Source organism: Struthio camelus, chromosome Z (assembly GCF_040807025.1).
Source record: "Struthio camelus isolate bStrCam1 chromosome Z, bStrCam1.hap1, whole genome shotgun sequence".
Lineage (NCBI taxonomy): Eukaryota > Metazoa > Chordata > Aves > Struthioniformes > Struthionidae > Struthio > Struthio camelus.
Window position 1 is genome coordinate 87,201,134 of NC_090982.1, and position 17,933 is coordinate 87,219,066.

Genomic DNA, 17,933 nt, shown 5'->3' on the forward strand with positions numbered 1-17,933 from the left:
TTTTTTTTCCTGCAAAAAGCAAGGGTTTTTATCTCTCCCTGGTCATAGTTATGAATATCGTATTGCAGTCAGTTATAGCACTTTCTGATCGCCTTCCCGGAGTGGTTTTGTGCCTATCGTGTAGGTATTGCAGCGCTTCGGTAGCTTTAATGAAGGTGTGTGCGTTCTTAATCTCCTGTTGTGATAGGGAAGGCAGCACTGAAGGTGCTTTATGCATGAAGGAAAGGGGTCTCAGGAGTTTGTTTCTTGGTGTAGCCTACCCACACTGGTCTCTCCTCAATGCAGAAGGGTAAAACTCTTTGTGAGCAGCTTTCTGGTGTTTTAGAAGAGGTTTTGGTCTGCCCTTGGTGCCAGGGCTCTACTACCTCTCTCGGCTCTGTTGGGCTGTGTCCCCAAGCAATAACAACTAACAATAGGATTTTCTGGTCTCCTGTATTTGAAAAAGCCAGAACAGAGTAAAAAAGAGCAAATTATAGTTCTGTAAGTTTATTTCAAGGATGCGGTGCTGTGCTGATTCTCTGAAATTCTCAGTTACCTTTTGTCACTTTTTGGGTATATATTTTTAAATATCTTCTGTTTCTTGCAGGAGCAGTTCAGGGCACAAGTGATGCATGCGGCTTTGATCCTTTTGACTTTATTTTCGTTGTCTGTAATTTCTATTTCTTACAAGCAGAGGTGTCAACTGTGTTAAGCTTGCTCGTGTGCATCTGCACAGGCGCGAGAAGGGGAATCATGTTCAAGTTGTAACTCTCAGCCAACGTGGGTTTCCAGGCGCTGACATTATGTTCGCTCAAACATCTTCACTTTCGTTTGGCAGTTCTGTTGCACTGCAAATACCTGAAACATGTCAAGCTTTCAAATGATGTTAGAGTAAAGTAATTGCACCTGTTATTGTACCATATTATCTTGTATTATTTTGTGATATATATGAATTTTGACAGTGCTCTGGGAGTTGCACGCGTGAGGGAATATAGGGCCTAAGAACGAAGCGGTGCTAGATACTGGACAAACAAATGGGGAAGTCTCCTTCAGCCTCAGTTTGCTGTTGGAGTTTGATAGGGGAAATATGGGGGGTAGATACAGACAGGAGAGTACAAAAGGACATAGCTCTGTAGCGTACCTCAGAGGGGAAAAACGTAATGCTGATTTTGTGTTGGAAAGGAAGTCTTTGTGCCTCTATTTTTACAGATGTGAATTTTGCGTCCCAGAGGTTGGCTGTGCTGGGCGTCCCTCTGCTCTGCTAGTGTTACTTCATGCTCTCAAGATACCGGGCCAGTGGTACGTTCGAGGCAGGGGTTGGCAGGGTTTGAATCTGCTCCGGGCAGTTGGCGTACTAACTGCAGCTAGTGCAGAAAATGATCCTGCCTCAGTTTCAGGGGTCTCGAGTTCTTCACTGGTTGTGTGAATGCCCAGATGGGATTAATCGGTGGGTAGTCACCTAACTTAGCTAATCCCCATGGGTTCCCGGCCAGGTGACCGCTGCCCCTCTGGAGGACGGGACGCTGCTCCCTCTGCACGGGCTCTGTAGGACACCCTTGGGAGATGGGCAGCTGGAGTTGGGCGGTAACGGCAAATGCACGCAGATTAACCAGGTTTATGTGTTTTTGGTTTAGGTATGTGAACTTGGTGAAAACTCAGTGCTAATATGAAAATACTACGTGTGCTATGCTGTCTGCTGTACCAATGGCTGAGGAAAAAAGTGGATGTAAGGGAGGAGGGAGCGCAGCTGGGGCCTGGGACTGGAGACAAGGTTATTGTCTCCACATGAAGGTTTTACATCGTTCCTCCAGCAGACTTTGAGTGCTGCCCCAGCTGGCAGTTGATAAGTAGTGTATGAGATACTAGGATCTTGGCAGGATGAAGTATTTCCAGTATTACAGAGCAAGTTTGAGGAGTGGTTAAAATTTCTCTCTGTCGGGAGCATGTCGTAGCAAATAGGCCTATAATTATTTCACGTATAGCCTTCCTTCTGGCCACCTCTGCTCTTGAAACACCGGGGCAGGTTTCGGTCTTCTGCAGGCACTTTCCTCTCCTTCGCTTAGCAGTGAATTGCCCTTCATAGTGAATTGGTCTGACTTTCATCTATATAAACTATAACTGCCTAAATTTTATATGTAAAAATTGCAAAGACTTATAAAATCTTTTTAGTATTCCAATAAAATCAATATTAATAAGCTTCCCTTTGAATTTTTCTCATTAGGCTGACAGACTGCCCTAAGAGTGGCTGCATGGTCCTCTACTGCAGGAATTCCCTGACTGGCTGCCTTTTATAAAGTATTGCTAAATGTATACTGGTAACTTCACTTTTTTTTTTCCCCCCGTGAGTAGTTTCTGTAGAAATCTGTGGCCAGCAGCTTTTCACTGGTGTCATCTCCACTGGTACGTACTGCTCCCAGTTTAACAAGATGGGGTTTGCAGCAAGAAAGGGAACTGTTTAGCTTATATTTTTACAAATGAATGCATAGCACCATATTATTTTGATTATTTGGTGAAGTGTATAGGCCCTGTTCCGCTGCTCGCTGCCGCAGCGCAAATCTTCCAGAATTGTGGACTGGAGCAAATGAAAAGAATATATAGAGTCACTAAAGTATAGCAACTTTTTGGAAGGCAGCCCATGGAAGAGAGAGAATTAAGCAGCAGTTTCTAAAATATTTGTGTTTCCAGATTTGTTCACCCGTGCCTTTTCTCTCCTATTTTCTGAACCGAGCAGAAGGAGATCACGCTTTTGCATTACTTTGGTTTCCTGCCCTTCAGCTATTATGTGAATTGAAAGTGAAAAAGGTCTTGTCTTGATGTTAAGTAACCTTGCAGACTTTAATTTGAAACAAACAAAGCATTTAAAGCGGTTCTTCTCCAGGGGATTGTACTGAGCGCTACTAAATTGCTGAATATTTAATAGCTAAATGTGTTCCAGACCCTGAAGTCTGTCCCCCAAATGATAAGCCTTTTTATTAAGTGAACTTTAATTGCTTAATAATTGGGCCTTCTGTAAGGAAAGATGGGGATCCTGATAGGCTGCCAACCAGCTTGCATGGTAAATCAGACCTGGGTACTGCTTTCGATTCCTTTTTTTTAAGGAGGGGTGGGTGTAACGCAGTGAGGTACGTCTGCAACCCTTCGACTGTGGAGCCAAGCGCAGCTGTGAATGTGCAATGTTTAATTCTAGGGTCTGTCTCCAAAAGTGACTTTCTCAGAGTTCATTCACTGGCCCCCATTCCCTTGAGCTGGCTCCCAGTGATCCAACCATCTGTGTGGCTTCAAAAACTGTCTTTAAAATAAATGAGTGTAAGCTAGGAGAGCTGTAAAGACACAGTGATGACTTTAAGATCTCATATATTGTGATCCTGCAGAGAGATAAATGAGTTTTGAACATAACCATGGGAAAAGCTAGTTACTGTCTTCTCTGGGACAAAGCAAAAGTTTTTTTGGCAAGATCCTAAAATGCTAAGCTGTAAATTTCATTATACGCGTTTTTTTGAGTTTTAAAGAGAAAAAAGGTTTTATGGTCTCTGTGCTCTGTATAGCTCAGTGAACGAAGGCAGCTGAATTTTCAGATTGAGTTATTAACATGAAAAATCTCAAGAACTCTGTGTTCTCTTGAAAGATTTTTAAGGCCACAGTTTGGTAGCACGGGGATACAGCATTGACAAATTCATTGTACCAAGAGGGGGAAGAGCATGTGCTGGGTCAAGTTAGCAGTGGCATGAGAGGTTGCCTGATCGATAAATAATGGTATGTCACGTGTCCTGTACTGGGAATAGGTCTGTGTGAGAACTAATACTGTCATTATTTTATTTCCCTAAGAAAGTAGCTGTTGGGATTATTGCATGGATTTCTGAGGGGAAAAAAAATGTGTGTGCTAACTTTTTTAGTCCTAGTTCTTGCAGTGTTGTTAGACTCGGCTGTCTTTCCTCCCAGAAGGATTTTCATCAATGTATGGAGTTGCAGTTCTTAACAGCTTTCCCTCATTGCTTTTATCTTCAATTTTTTTTACTTACGAAGCTGAAAGAGTTGGATGCTTTTATTTTATAGCTTAGGGAGCTCCCTATATGGGAGCAGCATCCTGGCTCGAAGGGGGAGCGTGCTGGGCAGGTGCCTTGGTGCAGGCTTGCAGGGAGCAGGAGCTGCCCAGTCGCCAAGCCAAGCTCCTGCTGCCTTTTCTTCCCTTGAACCGAGCACTTTGCTAATATGCGTAACTGTTACGTGGCAGTGACAAAATGCCAGGGCCTGGCAGCGATGGGTGTGTTTTTGCACATGAAAATGCCATGAGGAAGCTTTCATGGAGCCGGTTCCTGTCTTGCTACAGAACTTCGGATAGCGCTCGCCGCAGCTCCTGCGAGCGTGTCGCCCCCGTTGATGCCTCCCATCCTCGCAGGCTCTCCGAGGGAAGAGCATTGGGCTCGAGGAGAATGGAGGCAACGGAGGAGTGGCTGAAGTCACAAAAGAGAATGGGTGCTTTAAGCAGGAAATGAACCTGAGGCTCCCACTCAAATCTGTTTTTGTTATGTGACTGTTTCCCTGTAAATTGCTTTTGCTGGATGTCTGGGTGGCATTGTAATGTCTAGACATTAGGATCTTTATTCTTTGTTTCCTCAATTTCTTAATAGCATCTCTACTGACAAATGCTTTTGAAAGCCTTTACTCGCTATACTATACTGTCACTTGTTTTCTGTATGCTCTTTAGCTGTTTCTATTGTCTTAAGTTTTCTGCTCTTTCAAAGTTTCGAGATATATTTGTGCCTGCTTTCCTCTGGCTTCAACCACCAGCCTGAGAACGTGGTGTGCCACCAGACAGGCAAGGAGTGCCCAGCCAGGCTAGCAGCTACTGAGGTTTCTAGCTGTAGAAACAGAACTGGAGCCAGAGCAGTTCACCAAAACATGTTCCCATTATCTGTACCACATCCCTGATCCAAGCAGTTGCTTCAACATATCTTTTTTGATTCCGCCTTCTCATGCTTGGCTGGAAGGAGGGCTCATTTGTTGCGCTTTCTTTCATTGCAAGTCTTCCTCTCTCCCTAGTTTTCTTGCCTTATTTGGAAAGAAAAAAAAAAAGCCTTTCCGTTCATCAAGTCCATGATTTGGACATCATCTCTGATTTGCACTTTGAATTTTGCAGGCTATATCCTATTCTTGTAAGTTTCTTACTTCTGTAGCATGTGAAAGACTTGGCCTTCAGGTTTTGCTGTCCTGGGGCATTTTGGGGTTATGCAATTAAACACTTAACTCAGGTGTTCTGCACTTATGAGTCATAAGCGTGTTTCATGGGAAAACAGACATCTGCCACTTCCTGTTTGAAGTGTTTGGTTATGTGACCCCAAGTAACTTTTTTATTTTTATTATTTATTTGTTAAACAGAGACTTTTTAATACTATTTGCCCTCTTATTTGGAGGGAAGGAGAAATAGTCTTGTACATATGCACTTGTAATAATATCCTACCGCTTGTCAGCATTTAAGTCCTCCAGCGCTGTGTGCCGGAGCACTTCTGCTGCGGTACAGGAGGTAACAGCGAAGGAAAGCTGGTAACCTAGCAAGGAGCGTGGATGATGCAGGGATTGAGCTGTGGTCCACTGAAGACAAATTTCTACGCTTTTCCACAGCATCTTACGTCTGCAGAGTTTCAAGTAGCAATTTGCTCATTTTAGTTTTAAGCTTGCCAAATTTGAATGAAATTTCAAAGGAAAGTGAAATACTTGTGTCTCGCCCAGGACTTTAGCTTTCCTCATTAGGGAAAAACAGGCACAACCAACGCAGCTGTGTATCTGGAAAAGATAAATTGCAAGAATCATCTTTAACAGCAAGTGTCTTGTAGCCTTCCTAGGCTCTGCTACCAGCTACGCTCAAATTTTCCTATCTCTCATGCTGTACCAGTGAGGTTACTTATTTCTTCTGTACAGAGGACGATATCTTTCTGGAGCATGTGTCACTTGAACAGTTTGATGTGCAGTTTAGCAAAAAGATTCCATTAAACAGAAAGATGTGACTAACACTTTCTTAATCTTACATAAGGTTAGTTATGCTGTCCTTTGAATGTCATCCTGCTCTGCATAGTTTATATTGCATTCCAGCATATTTGTACTTTGTGAAAGTTGTTGAGTAGATCTGTAAGTATCAGGTTGCAATTTGTTGCTTTTTATGTTGATAACACATCTTTTGTTATCTTTTCTTTCCTGTTAATGAGCGTAATTTGCAGAGGAACGTGTTAGTCACCTAGCCATTATTGCAATCTCAAAGTAGTTTTCAGAATATCACGTTTAAGTTTGGATTGTTAACCAAATCCAAATCAGCATGGAAACAGCATGCGACTTCTATTTTCAGCAGCTGTGTAATTGCTTCTTTTCCTTGTGCTTTCAGGACCGCTGAGGTTTCTTTCCCAGACAGAATCTGTCACGGCTTTTGCAGGAGACACGGTTTTATTGAAGTGTGAAGTTGTTGGAGAGCCCATGCCCATGGTACACTGGCAGAGAAACGAGGAGGACTTGTTCCTGAGCCCAGCTGACGCGCGGGTTGCTGTCCTGCCCTCTGGAGCTTTACAGATTAGCAGAATTCAGCCGGGGGACAGTGGAATCTATAGATGCCTGGCAAAAAATCCAGCGAGTTCAAGAATCGGAAATGACGCAGAAGTCAGGGTTTTGGCAGGTAAGAAGCACGCCCTCTTACACTGCCACTTTCTGTTGTCTGGTCACGTTCTTTTGCTCTCTGATACAGCAGTCACTCCTCCTGGGGCAGCTAGGCTGATGTATCCCACTTTCTTTCCAGTTATTTCTACAAGCTTCTAAGTTTTTCTTAATGTTGAAGAGCCTGGAGACCTTTAGAAGCAGTTGGATGCAAAGGTGAGGAGCTGACGCCATAGGAAAGTATTCACGCTGCCTAACTTCAAGTATTTAATTTAGAAATACGTGAAGCTGTTCATTTTATATAGTCAATGGTGAGAGATGGGTACTTCCTATCTCACAGTGGGAATAGGCCCCAAATTACTGTCCCAAAGTACTCTCTGGAAGTGTTCCTCTCGCTCCATTGACTAGTTAATCTGAGACTAGCTGCTGAATTTACATGCTCAGAGTTAGGCTGCTTGGATACTTCAGTGGCTGGCGTGATCTGCCAAGCTTCTAAGACCACAGTTGGGGACCTGACACAGTTTAACCATAGCAGTCCATGGCCAAATGAGCATCTTGCTTCCCCCTCTTAATAAACTTGCCAGCTAAGTAAACAATTACCACTGCAGTGTGTTTCTAGAAATATTATCAAGAACTGAGCATCGAAAGAGTGGTCTGAAGGAGGTATTCCTGCCAAATCCCCTTTCTTTGTAGTTCTGCATGCTAATATGCAGCCACTAATTAAATGGGCCAGGGATGCTGTCAGCTACTATGCTTCTAGGGTTTGTTTGGATATGCTTTTCTAATCAAAAGCTGTTGGTGTGCATGACTTTTTCACTAAGGGAGAGATAACTGAGCAGGATTCCCAGACTTTGCAGATGAAGTCTAGATGCTATGGAAATCGGTATGGCTAGGATCGCTCTTGAGGAAGTGTCCATGCACTTGCCCATGTGGAACTAGATGAGACTACTTGATCTTCCCTTCTAGGGGTGGTCTATAGCTCTGGGATTTCTGGCAGTGGATTTGGGAGATTAAACCTTCTGTATTTGGGACTTGATACCTGAAAAGCAAAAATAAACTTGCATAAAACCCCCAAACCTGTAAACACAGAGTTAAAAATCCAAGTCCTCAGTTTCTGCTGCAGTAGATATCCTTTTTTGGAGCTGTAAAGCAAAACAACAGCTATCACTGGCAGCAGCAGAAGACTGTCACCCAGAGTTCCTGCACCCTGCTAAGTGTTGTTTTTTTCCTGTTGTCTTGGCAACCAGGTTTGAGCCAGACCTCCATGGTACGGAGCTGTTCTTCATTTCTTTTTGGGGTGGCCTGCTAGAGAGCTGGTGTTCCAGGGGCTTCTAGGAGCCTTAGAGCCATGAGTTGTTTCTTCTGCTTGTAGAAGCACCTGAACTTTCCTGCCACTGGACAGTTAATGGCAATTTAAGGTCCACTGAGAGGGTGTGGGGGAGAGGAATTCAGTTGTTTTAATGAAAATTAAGAATATCACAAAACTTTAAATTTTGAGATCTAGAGGACTTCTCTCAGCCTCCTCAGCTTCTCAGAGAATTACTGCTTGGCCATTCATCCACATTTCTGATGTGTCATAGACAGCTAGGTGCCTCCCTTTTTCCAGTTTTGGTCATTAACATTCTTGCTAAATAGCCTCTGTTAGGTTGTCCATAGGAGGGAAGGGAATTCATTTCCCTGCTCAGCACATTAAAATTTTATGCCAGGGAAACATTGGTGCGAGTAACATGGAAAATATATCACAAGGAACTAGTGGAGTCAGTCACGCTTTGGCTTAGGGCAAGTAGTAAAGGCCTCATTTCAGGCAAATGTGAGCAGACATAGCTATTACAAGAAATGAATGGCGCTCCTGAAACACACGTCGAGATCTTATTGAGCCTCTTGGGAATTTTGATCTCATGTGCACCCTTTGGTTCAGCACTATCTGATACCTTGCTATTAAGTTTGCCTCTCCTCTCTTCATGTGTTGGCAGAAATCCGTTTTGAGTTGCAATTATCCTCTTCCACAACTAGTGAAGGCAGAATGCTGTTGTTGGTCGTCTTCCCCTTGTTAGTAAGAAAACGAAAATATCCCTTAAATCCTACTCAAAGGAAGAGGCACCAAAAGAAAAGCCTTAGGTAATATATCGTGCTTTTCTGTGTTTTTAAAATGTTGCTGTTGCAGCGGTTGTGACCTATTTGAACATTTAGCAGAACTGTCAAGATTTGCACAATAGGAATAGCCAAAGTTAAATTCTCATATCCCAAAGTAGGGTTTCCTGCTTCTATGTGTGCAGCCTATGCAACAAATACCAAGAAGTCCATCCAGGAGCTCCTGTTTCACCTGCTGGTGAATATTGAAGTATTGGAATATCTAGTAATAAATGGTATCTTGCAAAATTGGCCATGGTCCTGGCTAATTTTCTAATCTTCTCTACACCTTCCAAACAGAATGTAAGAAAATAATGAGGGAGAAACATAAATGCTAGTTTTGCTTCTTTGGTTGAAGGGTTAGTGGTTTGATTTGATGTGATGGTGGGTCTGGAGATGTCTCTGCTCTTGATAGAAGAAGTCTTCATACAGCATTATGCAAGTTAGAGGCGGGGGAAGAAAAAGAATAGTTGAAGTGATTAGTGCCTTCCTGAATTAAAAAAAAAAAAAAAAAAACCCATGAAAAATCACTTTACCAGCACAAAATCTGTAGTTTAACTCAGCATATAAACTAATGAATGATAAGCCTTCAAAACTGCCTTTAGCAAAGTGAAATACTTTGTAGATGCAATAACGTGCCTAGCAGATAGGGCAGGACACTGGGCAGGAAATTTTTAGCTTAAGCACTAAAAGAAGTTTTATATAGTTGTTTTTAGCAATTTCAACATTCACTGGCAGGTAGCTGCTTCCATATAAGGCTACCAAGATTACAATATCTTTTCTAGCTTTCTATATTTTCTAGCCATTTTGTGTCTACTGGCTACAGTCTTCAATTATCTTAATTAAAAGCGGATGGTTTGTTTTAGAGTCACAGTGCTCCTTTTGATCACCACATTGTATAAATTCTTTCATGTACGCATCTAGATTATCAAAAAAGAGTATGAGCACAAAAAATTGAAAATTGATTGAATTGGCTGTCCAGTATAGTGTTTCTAAACAAACAAACAAAAACTGTTAGCAAATGTACTTTGAATCTGAGAATCTGTTCTTTGTTCTTTCCGTATGCTTTCCTTTCTGTTACTATAAGCTGACTCCTTGCTTTCAGAGACACCTTACTGGTAGTGTTCCTGAGACACGTTGACTGACAAGAGACTGTATTCATCTATTTTTTTATTTAAAAATATACTCATTTGACCAGGAATAGAAACATTGCAATTATTTTGTTTTTCATATCTGAAGTCTGTTTTTTGCATTATCATGAGGATGCTGCCAAGAAATTTCTTTTTGCAGAAATGTATTAAATACTTCCAAGTCAAAGCCTTTTTTTTTTTTTTTAACTATTACTATTTCAAAGCCAAAGTATTTTCTTAGTGTTATTTTGAGCATTTGAGCTATGGGTGAGCAATTGGTTTCTTTAGTCACCAGTTATACTGAAAAACACAAGTCTATCAGGAAACACACACTTTTCCCCAGGAAAAAAAACTCCATGTTTGTGTGTGATATGTTGGTTTTTTGTTTTTAATTTCTGACTTACAATTAAAGATGCACAAATTTACTATGAAAAGTGTGTTAATATAAATGCTTTTACTACTCTGGAAGTTTTTAAAACTTGTTTTAAATCCTAGAACAATGAATTTAATATAAACTTGTAAGTAGTTTTAATTGATCCAAAAACAGCCCTTCCATTTATTCGACCAGTGCTAATGAGTACCTGGAGTAGGTCATCAGTGTAGGAATTGGCTGTTCATGCCAAAGCAGAAATGTCAGAAGTGGACGACTTCCAGTTCTGCCTTCAGTTTGAAGGCAGAGTATTAGTGGGCTAAGGTGCAAATGTGCATCACCACGTGCCCCCCTGCCTCCTTTCTTCAGCAATGCTCTACCTTCAGTATTCAGCGCTTGGACATAGTTACAGGCCCAAAGATAGCCCGCTGTCTTGGGTAAGTATTGCTAAGTAATCACACTGTCAAACCCTTGTACCTAGACGATATAGAAGACGTGTTTATCTTAGGAGCAGATCATCTGGTTTCCTTCATGTACCTCTATGACAAGTTCAGTAACTGTTATCCCTGTGTTGCATCTTATCTGGAATACTTCTGTGGCAACGCAAGCTTCCCTGATGTTGTGATCAGTGGGAGAAGTGACAACTGATGAATGACTGCTCAAATGAGGCCACAAGCCAATATGCTTATGTTCGCAAGCCAGCAGTTATCTTTTCAAAAAAAAAAAAAAAATTTGGCAAGGCAGCTGCAGCTGTACTCTGCTGTTGACTTTCAGAAGAAAGCGACAGGTCCCTCCCACCTTTTTGATCTAGAGAGTCTTGACCCGGGGAAGGATGTTCTTCTGCAGAAATGAATCTCATTTTTGATGAGACAGGCGGTTACCATGGGGTATATACAAACTGTGGATCCATATACTGTGGTTATCCCTTACCACTCTACACGAGAACCTTTATGGAAAATCATTCAGTAGTGGTAGCCTAAACTGTGGTGCACAGACTTGCAAGGGACAGTGTTTTATTTTTTTATTTTTTTAAACTAATTGGGATGTTGGTATTGGGTAATGCTTGCTGGAGAATTGGGTGTCTTGAACAGGATGCTTGGTCCTTCTGTATTGCGGCAGGCATCTCTGTTGCCTGAGGCCCTTGCAGTGGCATCTTCAGCAGGGTTGGGTGAGGACCAGCAACAACTTCTGCTGACCGCTTGCAAGCATCTCCTCTGCGTACAGCTTGATCGATTTGGCAGCGGGAACTGCCCGGGGTGGCTCGGGAAGGGCCAGGTTCTGCCCCCGGGATGTTAATCGGCATTTGGCGTGCTAGGTAGGCGCTGTGCCCTGGGGGAGCGATGCCGTGGCACACGGAGGGAACAAACCCAAGTTTATCTGTGCGTCTCGTGTATATCTCAGTTCCATAGCTCTTGCCGCAGCAGAGTTGCAAGAGGAGTCCCATCCAAGAGCCGTTTTTCTAACACTTCTTTCTCGGTGCTACAAACAGCTCAGCCTCCTAAACCCTCTGTCAGAAACCATCTGCCCGTAGGACTGTGCGCGCCATACGAGAACAGATTTTGAAGAGGAACTAGTATAAAAATTCCTGACAAACCTGATCAAAAAACTCTCCATGAGGTTTCATCTGTTTCTCAGTTTTCTGAGCAGCCATCACAGCTTTTCAGAGAAAGTTTGTTTTGAGTGCCCATTTTCTCACCTTTCTCATTGAAATGCCTTTGTTATCTTTGGGGTCCAGAAACTTAATCTCAACTGAAAAATTGCAGTAGATACTGAAAACATGGAAAAAAAAGCACATTCAAGTAATATGCACACCCTCTCCTAGTTATCTGAGGAATAACATTACTGTATAAAAACACCTCAGACTTTACATTGCTCAGTACTGCAGAATTGTTAACCAAATTCATTGCTTCTGTAAACTAATTAGTAAGTTTTTGGGACATCTGTGTACTTCAGAAACACAAATGGGATTTTAAAAGGTTGAGTTCAGTGTCTAAATGCTATATGTTCTCTGTTTAGAAATATAAATCTTGCGTTATCGTTAGCCATCAAAATAATCGGCCACTGTGCTATTGCCTGTTGTGGTGATTCTTTTTGTCTCTCTGAGCTTGCCGGCTGAGTCGCAATGCGAGATAACAATGTCATGCAGTTTCTTCATATTTAATGCAAATAGTTAAGTTGCTGTTGTGTGATGCAGTTCTTCCCTCACACTTGTACCTCTGAGGAGACAACAGTCCCAACAAGACGGGATGAATAGAGGCGGACCCCATGAGGTGGTGAGAAAGAGTTAGGAAGGGAAAGTTGATGCTCGTGTTTAATAGCTCACGAAATTTGCTTCATGAGCTGAGGCTTTGATGCTTAAGCGACTCGATCCCTTAAAAGATGAGGAACTACAGTTTTAGCCTTTTTAAATGCACTATCATAGTATGGACAGAATTTCTGAGTTACTACTTTGCTTCAAGGAAAACAACAGTTCTTCATTTTTGAAGAGTGATCTAAACACAGTAGGTTGCTTTTCTGAGGGCATCGTGTTTGCTAAGGGTCTGTATGGGAAGAGCGAGGAGGGCCGTTTGATACAAATTTTGTGATGAAATATATTTGGGAGGAAGATCAGCCCAGGCCTAAGCCTCTGTGGAAGCTCTGCCATCACTTTCTCGTGCAGCACGTTGAGGTTGTATCAGGTGCAAAGACAGCTTAAAGTCGTCTTCTACTTCTCTACTGAGTGAAGGTCTCTCTGCGCTGGTGTACGTTCTCTCACAGCTGGTAGTTGTCCAAGTCACTGCTTTACCTTAACTACAAGATCTTTTTAAACAAAAATAGATTTCCAAGAGATGTAGTCTACTTAAATACTGAACTTGTTAGATTTCTGAGAATTCACTGCTTCCCTAGATGTGTTCTCCAGTGTTAATTTCCTGCAGGGATCTCTTGGCCTAATTCTGATCATTCTTTAAAAGTTGTGGTGTTTGTAGATGCACAAAGTGGTGGAGTGCTACTTACTAACAGAGATGGGTTGCCTCTGTGGATGGATGTGGATCGTGGGATAAGCTGAGCTCATTTGCACCAGGTGTGCCGTAACACTGGTTACGAGTGAAGGGATGCACCCAGGTGTGCAAAGTCGCTGCCAGAGCCAAGGCTGTTTTGGCGAGGATTTCTGCTGCGCAGGTAACAGCTGAGCGCAAGCTTCCAGCCAGCGGCAGGAGCTGAGGGAGTGAAGACTGATAAATTAGTAATAGTTCAGGAAAGAATTATAATATTTATTTGTACAAAGCCTGCCTTTTGGTAAACGCGGGGGAGTTTGTGTGCTTTATCCAGGAGATTTTAACAGAACTCACGTTACTGTGGTCTGCAAGAGCTTACCTGGGGGAAAAGGCTCTTTAATCTGCAAGACAAGGGTGTAAAAGAAACTAATGACTGGAAACCTGAAGTTGTATTCTTGCAAGCAAAGGGGGAAAAAAAAAAACCACACACAACATAAGTAACGGCCATTGGAACTGTATTTTTAAGGATGTGATGTTTTTTCCATCAAATGCATTTAAATGAGGATTGTATTTCTTTCTGGAGGGGAGGGAGAAAAAGCATACTGTAGTTCATTCATGTGATATGGTTTCCAAGCAGGAATTGCTTGGTAAAATCCTATGGCCTGCGTTCAGCAGCTAGTTGGTCTTGGTGGTGATAGTAGTCCTTGTTACAGAGCTGCAAAATGAAAATATTGCATTTGGGATCGCTTGTATTTAAGAGAAATCCATTTGCCTTTGTGATAATCGCTTGCCCATAGGAGGTAACAGCATAAATGCCCCTTCACCAAGCCTTACCAGTCTGGTATCTTCTCCTGTGCGTCTGTGCCAGCTTCAGAGCCATCCTATACCAGTGCTGCAGATTACAAGTCAGCTTGGCTAGTAGTTGTGCAGTAACGTGCAAGATTGTCCAGGAGTAGGGAAGATTGCTAGATATTTTCAAGAAGGACAGGTAAGGAAGGTTCCTGGATGGCTAGAGCAATCCCTGTGTGTGTTTTTTTTTTTTTTTTTTTGCAGTGTAAATGGATCTAAAAAGTTCTGGATTAAGCTGCTTAAAGAAAAGCAGGGCACCAAGCACTCCATTCTCCCTTGTGTCCCAGATTTCTGCTTTTTGAGGCAGAATGGAATTAATCTTATCCCCCTTCATCCTTGGGTTTCTGGAATCAGTGAATGCTGAGAATTTTGTGTTGTCCCTACACCTTTTATAATTCATGCCTTCTTTTGGACTCGCAGCTTTTTAGTGCATGAAACTTTGTTTTCTTCTTTGACCATTGACCCAGTTTACTAGCAAAACATACACATCTCTCTAATCTCCACGTTTTCAGAAGTTTTCTCTTTAAAACAGAAGAGAATTCCCCTGTGCAAGAGTCAAGTTAGCAGGCAGTGAGAATTAAAGTGGAATGATTTGAATGACTGTTAAGGAAATGAAGTATATATATTTAACATACCCACAATGTTGCTATCACACACTGAGGGAAAAGGCAGTCTTGGTTGAAACCCTAGTCTTACCCCTAGCAGTTTGGTTGCAAAGGAATTAAGGAAAGATCTAAATATTGGGGAAAAATATCTGGTAATAGTAATTATGAATTAAAGTCCAGGATTTGTGGAGAGCTGAAGGAATCAGACATGGAAGATGTCGATAATAAAGTACCAACGTGTTTTTAAAATATAACTGAAATAATTATGTTGTGAATTTATTCTGAAAGGATTGAAGTGGTGGAACAGCTTTCAATAGTTATGGCTGTAAGGCAGAAATGTACAAAAAATTCTAAACTAATTTTAGAAAAAGAAGTGCTTGTACTTATGGCATTGGATTTTAAACAGTATTATCTATTTTTTATCCCAGTGCTACCTTGACATTGACTCAAAACATCTGATTTTAGACAAGATTTTTAAGGTCGTCATATCTAAGTAAAATATATCTTAGAGTTTTGAAGGATCAGAGATATTCTCTGGACCATTAATTATTGACCATAAATTTTGAATACTGGAAAGTTTCCAGAGGACTGGAGGAAACTTATTGGAGCTCCTGATATTAAAAACATCCTTCCCCCTGCCCCCCCCCCCCCAAAAAAAAAAAAAAAACAACCCTACAACCCTCCTTGAGTAGTTGCTGGTTTATCAGGCTATTATCTTTGAAGGACATCGTAACAGACTCTCCAATGCAATTAAAATCGATCAGTATCATTGTATGAAAACAGAAGATGTCAACGTAATTTTTTGATGATACTTGTATTACAGTAGACTTCTGTAAGGATTTCTGCTATACCTCTTGCCTAAGAAATTAGAAAATTGCAAAATCAATGTGGCATCTACATAATAGATCAAATTTATAGCCGTTAAGTCTCTAAATATAAATGATTACTGAGCAGATATATCTTTAGTGGGAGTCCTCACTAGGAGCCAGGCATGTATTCTTGATCCTACGTAATCTAGTATACTGTTTAGCAACTCTGTGCGTGAGCGGAAAGAAAACAAAACTGCTGCTGAAAAAAATCTGCAAGTATCAAGAGGTAGGGGAGGTAGTAAGTATTGACGAATGTGCCCCACCATAGAGAATGAGTGCTTTGGAAACTGGACTGATTTATTTAAAAAAAAAAAAAAAAAAAGTTTTGATATGGCTGGTTGTAGAGAGCGTAGACCATAAAACAGCCCTTCTCCCAAGGGCTGGAGAAAGCAGTTTCCTATGACAAAAGCTGTTGAGGTTCATCTTGAGTGGTGAGCAGCCTGAGTGTGAAGTGCTGCTATGGCAAAGGCTACTGAAATGCTTGTGAGGACAAGCAAGTGGCGCCTGGGTAGTAGCAGAGGAGCTCCATCACTCCTGGACCGGGGTTGTGTGGGATCTGCTGGCACGAGGGGTCTAACTGGGAGACCACGTTTTCAGGGATATTGCAGGAGGTTTGGAGAAGGGTTAGAGAATAGCCATGAGAGTGATTTAAAAGACAGTCCCATTTACCCATTAAAAGCTGTGAATCAGTCTAGGGCTGCTACAGCTCATTTCTAAAGGTTGATTTAAGTTTGTTGTATTTGTGGGGTCACATCAGAAATCTCTTTTCAGCTCTTTAGATTTGGTTACTAATGGGATGAAACCACAGCTCCCTTATTTGCCTGCGTCTTGGTTTGCATCTCAAGGACAATGCAGGTCTAGAATAATGTTTGCCGAAGCTCTGCTATGTAGCTGAAAGAAAGAATTGAAATGTATATCACTGCTTTCTCATCTTGGCTCTGTTCTCCGTTTTAAGGATGTAGGATAATGTAGCTGTGGAGCAGTTCCTCAGTCTGTTACATTTTTGTGTCTAAAACTTTAATGGTCAGAGAAAAGGCTGCTTCTTGTCTTGAGGAAAAAAGTGTGTCCCTTCTCTACTTCTGCAGTTGCATCCAGAGTGATTTTATGTTATCCTTTTTATCTAAGGATCCCAAAGAACAAGTGAGAGGCCTGTAAATATTCTGTCTTCATTACAGCTGGGGAACCTGAATGCCACATAACAAGTCATCATTAAAGCTGGAAGTAGGACCCCTGATGTATAGCTCTGCGTTCCAGCAGCGACTTGGCACAGTTTTCCTCCCACTTTAGTTAATGTGATTTGAAGTTGCTCCGGTAGGAAGAATGCCTTAATGCCCTGGTGCATGTCGGTGCTAATGCTGCCGTCTTTGCCTCCTTGTTGCTTATGTGCTCCTGGACATGTCGCATCCTATAGCTCTGCTGAGCCAGGTTTGCATTTATTGGGGGCGGGAGGGGAGTGCAGAAGGGACGGAGCAGGAAACTGCTAGCAAGGGGGCTGGGTGGTGGAGGGAGAGAAGCAAATCCCATAGGAGTTGACCACATTCTGTTATACATTTTAATGCATTCTGTATATTGAGAGATCAGTATCACTTTAATGACAGATTTCTCTAACACTGTTCACGCATAACCCTTGCTTTCTCATTGGGATTAAGTGTTCAGCTCCAAGGCATGATGGTGAGATCAGGTCGGCGAACTCTGCTGGCCTTTCTTCACTGGCAGTAGAGAGCAAAATTGGGTTCTAGTTGGTATAAATCTTTATCTCTTTTAATCGAATTTGGAAATGTGACTACAAACACTTAAAAGATGTTCCATCACATCAGTGTCACGTTAAAGGCATCTGAGTTCTGCAATTTGCAATATAAAAACTGCTGCAATAAAAAACAAAATTGTCCTGGCCAAGTACAATATTATCCAAATACTTTCAGAAAAAATTCACGGGCATGATATAGGAGTCTTTTTGTCAACTGAGCAACATTTACAAATCCACTGTAGCGCAAAGTAGCTTAGTACAGTACAAGGCAATACAATAGGATGCAGCACATTTTTTTATGTGAGCGTTTCCCTTTTTTCTAATATACAGTGTTGCTAAAATACCGCAGTAACGTTTTTCTCTTTAGTGCTGAAGTGCTGCATCTCCTGTGCTGAATCCAAGGGAACTTGCAATGACGTTTTCTTTAAGCAGAAAAACTTGCACCTTCTTGACTTCCACTTGTTTAAAGCCAATTTGATATGAGAGTAAATATGTTCTCAACTCTTATCAGTGTATATTGATGCAAATCTGAGGATTTGCTGAGAGAACAATGATTGACTGTTTATTTTACTAATAATATGTAGTGGAAGCTATGCCTTTCTCATAAAAATGGGAATAAATTAATTCAAGACCTTTCCCTGCC

General features: G+C 41.7%; 1 protein-coding gene across 1 annotated transcript in view; it reads left to right on the forward strand.

Moving 5' to 3' along the window:
• The window catches only part of LOC138064734 (netrin receptor DCC), a 608,179-nt gene that overhangs the window by 279,262 nt on the left and 310,984 nt on the right, over positions 1–17,933 (forward strand). The window contains exon 3 of the mRNA XM_068928548.1: positions 6,353–6,637. Within this exon, the coding sequence (XP_068784649.1) occupies positions 6,353–6,637 (285 nt within the window). The remainder of the gene's footprint in view (positions 1–6,352; positions 6,638–17,933) is intronic.